This window comes from Dicentrarchus labrax, unplaced genomic scaffold, assembly GCF_905237075.1.
Source record: "Dicentrarchus labrax unplaced genomic scaffold, dlabrax2021, whole genome shotgun sequence".
In the NCBI taxonomy this organism is placed as follows: Eukaryota; Metazoa; Chordata; class Actinopteri; family Moronidae; genus Dicentrarchus; species Dicentrarchus labrax.
In genome coordinates this window covers 13,127,854-13,140,037 of record NW_026136704.1, presented here as the reverse complement: position 1 = coordinate 13,140,037, position 12,184 = coordinate 13,127,854, and the positions used below count along the sequence as shown (strand labels likewise).

General features: G+C 41.4%; 1 protein-coding gene across 19 annotated transcripts in view; it reads right to left on the bottom strand.

Moving 5' to 3' along the window:
* The window catches only part of gramd1bb (GRAM domain containing 1Bb), a 100,602-nt gene that overhangs the window by 22,258 nt on the left and 66,160 nt on the right, over nt 1-12,184 (bottom strand). For 17 of the 19 annotated variants that reach the window (XM_051398212.1, XM_051398207.1, XM_051398206.1 and 14 more), the window contains one exon: nt 314-524. In XM_051398212.1, coding sequence (XP_051254172.1) covers nt 314-524 — 211 coding nt within the window. Of the gene's footprint in view, nt 1-313; nt 525-6,407; nt 6,660-6,912; nt 7,220-12,184 lie in introns of those variants that run through there. The other 2 variants (XM_051398224.1, XM_051398217.1) reach the window with 2 other exon arrangements.

Genomic DNA, 12,184 nt, shown 5'->3' with positions numbered 1-12,184 from the left:
ACCCTGACCAGTCTAACCTTAATCCATGTGTGTGAAATTGGCACCTTGTGTCCCACAGTGAAGTCTTTCACAACAGCTATTCTGTGAAAATGTTAGAACAGCTTTGTGAGGCACAAAGTGCTGTGTATTTGTTCTCTACCGGGAATCTCTCTCCTCACAGTGCCAACTCTTTTCAGTGGAAGGGACACACTGTTGAGCATTCTTGCTGAGATACTAAATATGTTTTTAAACTCCAGTAAAAGTGCAGCACACCTTCATTTCCAACAGGTACATAAGTAAACGGATAAAGAAGGAGCAACTCCTGGTCGCTCACCTTTGAGTTCTTTCCCCCGCTTCTTGCTGACTGCAGGGAGTATGTTCTCTGGACAACCTGCTCAGGCGTAGAGGGAGACTTGTCAGAGGAGTGGTCTGAACCCTTCTCGACCATATTCTCACCCTCCTGGCTCTGTGGTGTGGGAGAGCGCGACCGTTTACGCAGGACTGGAGAGCAGGCAGGTGTGCTCTTATTTGAGTTACTGGCAGTGCTAGTAGAAAAGAGAAAGAGAGAGGGATAAGACCATCATCTACACATTCATTCTCATCTATTCTTGAAAACAAATGTTAAGAAATCATACAAATACTCCATGAATATACCAGTGCAGACACCATGCAAAGTAGTGCAGTTTAAAGATCGCTGTGGACAGCAGGACAGCACATACACTACTTCCTCATGCTTACACCACTTGAGAATTAATAGGCTTGAAGCAGCATGTGCTAGCCTGGCTAATAACAGTTAAACTAATACGGGAAACCAAAAACAACAACAACAACAACAACAGCAGCAGCAGCAGCAGGGAGGGTTAACAAATGTAGTAAGACACAGTCACACATGACGCAAGGATTTTCTCACTAATGCTGAACTTTAAAAGCAACAAGGAAATCAATATGTTTGTTTTTGAGCCCATCACCAATTTCATGAATAAATGTACTAAGTCTGGAAAAACATCCAACTTGTTTATTTTAACACTCGTAAAATATGAGGCCTTGGAAAGATTAAGGATCTTTTGCCCTGAAATACTAAAACTGCTGGCATGGCTGTAGCAAAGCCACTCTGGGAGATATAACAAGAATGATTAGAGATAAGATGTCTGGTGGTAAGCATCATTCTGGCTTTTAAAGCAGGACTATAACATATGAGTTCATCATTTGAAACAGAGGTACATATGGACTTTAACATGGGGATTTGCTTTAATACCTCCACTAACGGCTCTCCAGCCAAGTGGAAGGACTATTGTCTTAAGATGGGTAGTCCCTGTCCTTCCATCGTACACAAAGTTCCGATCAGGTAGCCTCTGTGATCCAGCACTAGACACTCTCTTTTCTTACACACACACACACACACACACACACACACACACACACACACACACACACACACACACATGCGTGCACACACATACACACGCATCAGTGGCTCAGCAAGAAGCCTACTCCTCACAATGACAGAAGCTAACAAAAGGCTCTGTAAGTGATCTGAGTGGCAGGGCACCCGCCAGGCACAGTTACTTGACATGGCGTTATGCAAGCCATTACGTCACTGCCAGCCAATGGCCGCTGTTAGTGGCCATGAATTACTGATCTACTGTTACATTCAGGACTTCAGAGCAGCTCAGAGCACTGGATCATAGAGGGCAACGTTGACAGCTTCTGTCTGACTGTCAGTGTGTTGTATCAGGAGCTGGTTGATTTTAAAAGGCAAGGACAACAGAGAGCCTGCACATCTGTTTAATGCATGGGGATAGATAATGCACGTCTGGTGTATTATGGTACCTCTGACATCAATTTATATGATTACCAAATGGTCTGTTTTTCAGTGGATGATCATTTTGACTGTACTGTACACTGTGTACTCTGCACTGACTACTGATTAGTCCCTACTGACCTGATTAAGAGCACATTTGCAGGTAAAGCGCTCTTTGAAAGACATTAATTGTTGGACATTTGTTATTTGAAGTAGACATCTACTACTGCCACAGCTCAGTGGTAGGTGAATGCAAGACGACTCCTTACTGCCAAGCTGCAGTTTAAAATGACCAGGTGGTGTATGTCATCCACCAGGCTATGGAGTCTGAGTACAAATCCTCACTCTGGTGGTAGAAAGCATTGATATTCAGCATGCATGACCATCTCCGTCTGAGCCAGGAAACTGTCTGGGTTAAACACACATGCAGTACACACTCAAGTTGTTGCAGATGGGATATGTAAAATATCAATATCCCTTGTTGCACACGGTGTTAATGCTTTTCACATGCTCTGTTTGAGGCGGACAGATTAACTTCCAGGGCCCCCCCCCCCATGGAATTGTTTAGCTGAGATCCGGTTACATCTCGTCTTGTGATCAATTTTGTTAATAGATGATGTCCTAAACAACATCCACATTCATCATTAAATATACGGTATTTGTTGTGTGAAATAGCACCTGTTAAGGTACGTATAGTATAGTCTTTTACAATGTAAGCAGAGGTTTATTTCAGCCGTAGTGGTCTGCCTCCAATATAAAACCCTAATTTCCTCATCTTTGGAAACATCAACAAAACTAAATAAGGCTACAAAGTGTATTGTCTTCTGAAAACACAGAAACTCCCTTTATCTGAGTACAAAATTACTTCTTACTTTATATAGCTAAAGAGAGCAGTAAGGTGGGTGTAGTGTAAGAGTATTGTAGAGACTTTGAACTGATGTGGGACGAAAGAGGTTGGATGTATCAGTAACAATCAAGCATAACAAATGGTATTTGGCTTTAGTTGTCTGTCTGTCCTGATAATGTCATTATGTATACAGTACAAGGCTAAATTGTGAATGTCATTCAGTGGTGGTCAGTTTGTAGCACGGCACGAGAGAGGGAATTGTGGCTACATGTCAGGTACTGGCCCTCCGGTTCTGTTTGTCTAATATCACTGAACCATTTCTTACACTGGGCCACAGTTCTCCTTGGTCAGCGCAACACATTAATAAAATGGGTTATCTCCTCCCAGGATACTTTCATCATCATATGCTGTGGCCATCTCATTAGAGATGCTGTATATTTGCTTGTGGCCATGTCTACATGTCTTGTCCAAGGTCATCAGCTTACTCTTGGGAGCAGCTTTTTGGTCAATTAAAAAGTATTAAAAAGTACACTCTTGAAAATAGCTTTAAAAACACTTGTAGAGGCCCGGGGTTGAATCTAGTTAAAAACAACTGGCCATTATGCCTGAGTTGGAAGTGTGGGATTGTGACTTTGTCATGGCCATAGGGACTTCTCTCGGTTGATCTGAGTCTTTCTAAAGCTTATGCCACTATTTAAAGCTACATTTTGGTCACTTGGGGCACATCATAGTAGTAAACCAAGACAGATCAGACAGCGAATGTAAAGAAGTGATTTAACTATTTAATTTGTTTTATGCAAATACAACAGATGGATGTATCAGTCATATTTTTATACTTAAAATATTCTGGATACCAGCTGCAAAGGTTCTCGTTATAGAGTATTAACAGTTCTTACTAGGTTTACATTTGAACTTGGGACTGGTGGATATCATGGCGTCCCCCACAACCTCCCATCCATCTCAAGAGCACACGAACAGGCCACCCAAAAATAATCTGCCATTAATGCCATCATACATATAAACATTTGGCAGATAACACAGAAATACTGCACACACTGTGTTCCCAACTCTCAAGTAATTGCATCCACCGCCACTGCATATTCTCCTGCAAACAATGCACAAGCACCACCCAAACATTAACAAACACATTAGTCAGTTTTAAAGAGACAAAGACAGCACCATCATACAATGTGCCAGTGGTCCGGTTTTCCATGTAATACATCCTAACTTAGTTAATGATGACTGGTCAGCTTTCATCATATGCTGAGAAGCACACACGCACACGCACGCACGCACACACACACACACACACACACACACACACCACACACACACACACACACACACACACACACACACACACACACACACACACACACACACACACACACACACACACACACACACACACTACTCCTAGCACACTGTAGGTCAGGGTGGATAGGTACAAGACTGGGAGCTTAAATCTAAGCCCCATTAGGTCATTAATTACACAACTAAAAAGCTAAAATCTTTTGATTTTAATATTATGTATTCATGTAGGTTTTAGCAGTGGTTTGGCCTCTTCTGGCAAACAAAGTCATTTAAAGGTTGGCTGAGGAGCAATACCTTTTATGATTAGGGTCTGTTGGGTAACAAAGCCCAAAAAACAGTGTTACATAAAACAAAACATTTACAAGAGGATCATCTCTCATACTTTCCCTCCACACAGCAAGCAACTAGATTTCATCTGGTACAGGAACCCCCACTTGTTGTTTTTAGCAGATGAGGAATTCACGGATCACCTCTCCTTTCCAGATACACGGCGGTAAACAATGGGGACAAGGATCCATCATCAGCAAATGGATGACTAAGCCAGATATCAGTCATTCACACAACAGTTTGCTCTTTGAACTAGCATGGTGGTGTGGATAGAGTGAACATGCAGCTGACGCTAGCCTGCAGAGGAGCAGACAAAAGCTTCTATCACAGCTGCTTTGTTAGTAATGGCTACATGAAACAAAACACAGAGTTTGACATAAAGGAAGAGTACCTGCCGGGGCTTTATCTCTGGACTGTAATGCTCTGGGAATTAAATGAAAAAGCACAATGAGTTCTTCAGCTGTAGAATAATAGACACAGCTGTTGCCACCTGTACAGTAGCTGTCTATTACGAGAAACATATGACAGTTTTGATGTCATGAAGGACCAGTTGATTGGTTGTGCAAAGATGAAAAAAACGATACACTAGTCTCTTCAATTTAAAAGCGCTTCTTGGAATCAAATACAGCAATAAACTACAGCTTGAGTGAGTGATGGGAATGTGTCCCTCACTTATGAAAACTGGTGTTTTTGGCACCACTCACATGAGCTATTGAGTTATAGAGTTGCATTGATCAAGTGGTCCAAAGACTTCAATGATGTACTGTAGAGAGAGAGAGAGCTGACAACAATTTAACAATTAAAAAGCCATTTCACTTAGAGCACCGCACAACTACAAAGCTCAAACAAAGCTCAGCTTAGAATGAATATCACTATAGCAACCGTGAACAGAGAGAGTGGTTTAAATATTCAGAGTGTGTGACTAAATATACTTCACCAGCTCTGCTGTTAGAGATGCTGTCTGAGCGGGAGATACAGCAGGGAGGCAAAGTGACAGACACTGCCCATCACGGCTTAGTTTTTGCACATTTAATGATTGATTTCTGAACTTTTTGATACAAATATCCATCATTCAAATTTATGGATGTTAATATTTTGTAATACTTTTCTGCATCTAAAGATTCAATATGTAGTTGTGTGCACGTAATATTTCTTTTGGTAATTTGTACATCTAACATATTTAGTTTAACTGAATTAAGGCTACATTAATTAAAGTTTCCCCAAAAAAGGCTTGTAGGCTGAACATCATATTTCATATTAAAGAATACTAACATGGGTTTTGGGTATATAGAATTCAAGAGTTGGAAAATTGAATTAATTAGCTCAGTAAATCGAAAAAAACCCAAAACATTACAGGGTTACAGACAGTTACTCAAAGCTTATTTTCATTTTCAAATGTACTGGATCTAGCATTATTAACATCTTACTTAATTATTAAAAGAAAATCTAAAATTTTGTACAGTAAAGCATATTAATTTGCATACTGTGCGAGAGATATCAGTCCCAGAGGCTCAAGCACAAAACTCATCTGCATTACAGAGAGACAGACAGACAGACAGACAGACAGTTGACTTCAAGGTGTGGATCAGACAGGACCCCAGCATGTCAGAGTCACTCAAAATAGGTCAAGTTCCTACATACAGAGTGAAAGAAAAAAATAAATAAAAGAGAAACAAGCACGCTGCTTGTGCCACTTTGTTACAGTCTTTTCTTTAAATAAGCTCTAAAGCTCTAAATCCAACTGGCTCAAGCTGTCCAATCGTTCAGCTTCACAATAGAACAGAGTTCCGGGCCTTTCTGAGGGCCCCGCTTGTTTTCACAGTTTTGCTGACCCTGGAAAATACCCATCTGGCAGTGGCCCTTCGGCTCCGCTTGGTTTGAAAAGGCCATGAGGAACACCACGCTCACCAGGATGCACGGACAGGAATGCGCGTACAGTACACAGAAGCAGACATAAACATGGGCATGCATGTGGACACCGAATACACACGCCCACGTACAGCAGAAACACATAATCTACCAAACACAACAAACTCAACAAGAACTATACGTTATATAATCAAACCCATCCTACCCCACCCATTCATACTCTCCGCACACGCACGCTGGCACTAACATGCATCACAGAGCCTGCCATACCCCTGATGAAAGACACAGTCCCTCAACACCTCGCCGTAGCAGCCCTCAAGGCAGCGACAGCCCTCGTTGGCCACCGTTACACACTCAAACACCACCATGTCCTCGTAGTCAGTCCCCAGTAATGAGCTGTTCATCCAGCGGATCATCCCAAAGACTCCGCGCTGCACTTTCCTTTCTCTCTTGGTGTAAAAGAAGAAAGGTAGCTGGACAGATAAATGGAGAGAGAGATGGACGAGGCAGGCTGGGAGATTTTCTTTAGCAGGCTTAGGGCCACTGATCTTCCCTGGCCAGCTCTGATCTCCTAATAACCAGCTTACATCGCCCTTAACGCCACCTGCCAAAGAAGAGGCACTGGTGGTCTGAGATGCAGCTGCCCTCCCCTTGGACTCTCCTTCTAAATAGTACATGTTGATCTTGCCAAGCAGGGAAACTAATCATTATGCAGGCTCCATCTAAGTCAGCCTGAATGCAGGCAGGTAGGCACGCTGTTGTTCCCAGCACTAACCTGCTCGTAGCCATGTAGAGAGCCGCTCCGCAGCGATCAGCCCTTGTCAAACGGCTTCATTCACGCAGCGGGAGCCGTGGATGAGGCATAAGAGGAAGGAGATGGCTTGGAGGAAGAGATGGGGGGAGAAAGGGAAGGAGGGTGGACGAGTTCTGGACCATGCCAGGAGGATGGGGGGGAAAAGGAGGAGGAAGCGAACGCAGCAGAGGGAGATAAAAAGAACGTATTTTCCTGGCAAATGGAGAGAAACCACTGAAGCTGGAAGATCAGACACTTTCTTTCTCTTTCTCTTCCTATCATGCGCTCTCTCCTCCTTTGTCTAATTGAAGATGATAAGCTCCCATTCTTTCTAGCAACCTGCACTTTTCTGTTCCCCCCTTTTTTTCTGCCGCTCTCCCAACCGTCGGATCATCTGCCTGATTACTGCATCCGCTAGTATCCAAGCAAGGCTCCTCTCTCGCGATTTCAGCCCCTCGTTCACAGAATTTCACGGCTGCAGACTGACAATAGATGGAAAGAGATTGAGGATGAATGTGCAAGCGGATAGAGAGAGAGAGAGAGAGAGAGAGGGGGAGGGAGGGGGAGAGACAGAGACAGAGCAAACGAGGAAAGAGATGGCTTTCACTTTGCATTCCACCTCTACTTGGTGCTGGTGCACTGAGCCTGCTGCTTTCTCAATTATTCATGTGTTTCATGAATGGAGGGGCTGACATCACCGGCATTCAGGTTACTTTACATTTGAAGCTCCTTCTAAATCACACAATAAGCTAGACTAGGCTTTGTGGTAAACACAATTTGTGGGTTCCACATAGACACACCCTCGCACACGCAAATCAACTTCTTTTCCTTTAAAAACTAGAATAGAAAAGTCTGCAAAAGTAAATGGAAATATATATACATCCATCATGAGTAGAGCTGCAACAATTAGTAAACTAATCGATTAGTTGATCGACAGAGAAATATTTGTCAACTATAGTGATAATTGAGTATTCAAAGTCATTTTTCATGCAAATAAGTCCGAAAATTGTCTTTTCAGGCTCTCAAATATAAAGACTTCCTGCTTTTCTCTGTTTTGTCTCATATTAAAGTGAATATCTTTGGATTATGGACTGACAACACAAGACACTGAAAGACATCAACTTGTACTTTTCACTATTTTATAGACCAAATGATAAATCGATCTACCTTGAAAATAATCAGCAGATGAATTCATAATGAAAATAATCGCTGGATGCAGCCCTAGTCTTGAATCCAAAAGTATTTTGAATGTGGCAGCACATTGACTCCAGGTCACCAAGAAGTGGATATCTAAAAAGTAAAGTATTGCAAAACTTGTGGCATTAGATGCTTGTTGTATCCTTCAAATATCAAACAAATAATTAGAATGAATGCCCCATTAAAAAACACATTATACACATATATTCTGTTATTTCATTGCCCCTTGATGCCACAGCTACTCAACGGTGTGGATTGGTTCAATAAATAAAGATAAATGAAAGAAAATATGAAATATTATCCATTGTGCATCATTATCATCTATTTCAAATGGTGTGTGTCATCCAGACCCTCAGGCAATCAAACTGAATCTCAACACATCGCCAAGTGCAACTTTGGTCATTAGTTATTCCTGCCGCAGTGTAAAGTGCTTACTTCAGTTGATTTCACTTTTTTTTTGTATTTAAAGGAACGACTGCAACATTAACTAAGCATGCTCCTAAATACATGTGGGAATGGTGATTTCAACTTCAGATGAACCTATTTTCCCCTTTGGCAGTTAAAATACTTTTCTTCTTGTTTATTTTTTATGTAGTTTGTGACAGTTACAAATTACACAGACTGTGATGTTTCCTTGGAGTATGTTCAAACTGAGCGGATCATCCAAACCTGGTATTTTATTCTTAGGACAACAACATCAGATTTGAAAATTTGATAGACCTTTTTCGCAGAAGACATGTTAAATTTTCACAGTAAGAAAAGCACAGGTGTAAATAATGAAATGAATGATGGATCAATTCCATTTAGCTGCTTCAGTTTCAGGGTCCTGGTATTGTTCATGCTGACTCATTGTCACACTAGTCAGGTTTCCATCCAAATGCAGTGCAAATGTGAACCAAATTTCCAGAAGATTGGCAAAAGAAAATGCTAATTAGTGCATGATGAGATTTATGTTTGTTTCATGTATTAGTTTGAGGAACGTTAGTCTCATCTGTAGTGGAAAAAGTTTAAAAGAATAAGTCACATCCTCACATATGACATGATTCAATGTATTTGTGTTCTGCTGTGAAAACTTCTATTATATAGATTACAATATTAATACTGAGATCTATTAAAAATTTAATTTGGAACATTCCACACAATAAGTCTGTAGGTGTATTGTTAAATCCTCTTTTATACATAATGTGTTATCATGTATGTTTTTAAAGTTAGAAAATGTAAATAATTTGACTAGCTTGATTGACCTCATAATCTTAAAGCCTGTAAGGAAGTTGGATGAGGCCGAATTTCAAACATCCATACAAATCAATCATCTCTTGCAAGAAAATGTCCCCCATACCCCGACAGGCTTTATCTAAAGGGCTGGGACTGGATGTCCGACATTGGGTTACAAGGGTTATGGTGGATTACACATTTACTGTAGCGTTTATGAACTAACTGGTGTTTCCATGTGCAATCAACTAAGACATAAATTAAAAGATGACAGCTAAAGTGCTGTTTACTTGTTAAAATCCAACTATCACCCAAGCTGTTTTATTAAAAATGAAGGTACAGCATTTCCACTGCTCATTCTTTTTTGATTGACATCTTATAAACCCTAAACAACAATGATTATTCACAAGAACATGCCAGGAAAGGTAATTTTAAAGTAATCTTTTCACACACACTTAAAGATTACCACAGTCGGTAATCACCTCTGTATCTCTATAAAGAAGCTAACAGAGCCCTGAGCTGTGCTGCTGGAAAGACTTGACCCCGAGGCTACAGCAATGCTGGCTGCCTCTGTGGGAGCGCTGAGCGGAGCCGTGCTATGGAACAAAGGGAGCTGGTCCACTGAGCCGGACCACTGTGTGCCCAGATAAGCCTGCCCAGCCTCACACCAACAACTGACCTACTTAGGGGACCTCTGTTCTCACTGTTGTTGCACCCAAGGGAAACGCAGATGGTCAAACTGACCACACACTCAGAGATATGGTATGTAATGAACAGCCACAGGCTTTATTCATCCATCTTATTCACTGATGACTGACAGACCTGACAAGCTTGAATTGTTTCAGTTTCATTTTTTCAAATTAATTCTGGTGTAGATTTAAGCCGAACACACCCCAAATGTTAACGACTCCGAAAAAATGTCTTCATCTTTTTGAGCAGGAAGGCGTGCTGTTTACAGAGTTGTCATGGCAACATCAATGTGGCGACGCCTGGCTGGGTCGGAAATGTCTGTCAGCCTGGCTGTGTCTCGGCCGTGCAGTTGCCATGGCAGCCCGTCAAGCCATTCATGTGCACCGCCACTTGAAGTGTTCCCAACTAGAGGGAGAAAGAGAGGCCTGGAGGAGGGTGTGTGTTTGTGTGTTTGTGTGTTTGTATGTGTGTGTGTGTGTGTGTGTGTGTGTGTGTGTGTGTGTGTGTGTGTGTGTGTGTGTGGGGGGGGGTGTGATGTTGCTGCATAAAGCATTAACACACACAATTAGTTATCTGGAGTTTAAGTGCACTTTGCTGTAAACATGTTCTGAGTGACAGGAGTTGTATCAGTGGGGCCCTGACGGCTGACATCTCCATTTTACTCATGGCAAGAAGACAGATCATGACACAACACTCAGAACTGTACAAAAAACAAGCAAATACAGAGTGAAACCACCGTGTGTCATTACCTTTCCTAAAACTATTTAAATCCAATCCCGCAAGCATAACTTTAGCATTTAGTCCAAGGCTTAATTAAAATGCTTAATTATCCTCAATGTGTAGCAGCCTAACATAGGCAGGCCTGTAACAATTTTTGGGTTATTATTGAAGCTACGACCTACTGTACCTCTGGGTACAAAAACCTGTTTTAAAAGCAGCTATAATTAAACACACTGATTCAAATTCAAGAGAGCAACTCGGCCCGGTGAGGTAAATCAAGGACTGGTTGGTGATGTCAGAGAGGGGCAGGAGGGTGCAGGAAACTGGCGTCCGGATTAAACCCCTGTGGGACACGTTGTCCCAGTGGGATGGCTCACAGCCACTGCCATCTGCAGGGGATATATAGGCGGAAGGAAGCAGGCTGGGCGACAAAGAGCAGAGAGAGCGCGAGGAGCGGTAAGACGGAGAGTGTGCGTATTTGATCTTAGTGCAAGGATATTAAAACTCTTTTAACGTCTCAAAAGAAGTGTAACGTTGCCATCAAATTTATCATCAAAATTAGAGCTGAAATTATTGTTTAGGTAATTTATTAGTCGATGAACAGAAATAATAACCAAGAATTTTGAATCCAATAAATTTTCATCTGTCTGTTGACTTAGACTTTCCACCCTGCAGTCCACCAACCAGTCAAGTTGCTGTTTACATTAATTTACATTTGAGTCTGTCCAGACTCATATAATTTGTGCAGTAAATACTTGGAAGGGATTGAGGTGAAAGTCACTTACTCCCAGGATCACAATTATCTAGGTGCGCTGCTATGCGTCATTATGATGCTCGGAATTCAGAACGAGGCAGTAAATGAAAGGCAGAACGGATGAAATGGAAAGATGAAAGTCCGTACTGTACTACTTATTGGTGCGTCATCCCAGTCAACATGTGTGTGAAATCTGCCCAATTAATTCTTAAACTATGGCTAAAAACTTATTTTGGGGTCACAATGACCTTTGAGTCATAAGTGTCACCAACTGTGTCTGACCAACTGTGAAATACGGTCACGACCTTCCGTTCTCAAGTTATGCTGTTGAATAATGGCCAAAAAAGTGTTTTGTTGTCAAAAGTATATAAGGAAATATCATTTCATTACATTGTATCCCATTAAACATCTTTGTGAAACGATGTCATAATTACATCAATCCTTGAATATGACCAAAATGTGTTAATGTGTAATATTAGGCCACAGTGACCTTTGAGTTAAAACTGTCAACCAGCTGTGCATTAAAAACACTTAGTTTGATATCTAATAAATGGATATCTTTGGATTTGGACTGTTGGTTGTCTAAAACAAGCGATATGAAAATATCAAGTTGGACTCTGGAAAATTATACCAGCCACTTTTCACCATTTTACAAACAAAAACAATTAGCTGATTGATCGA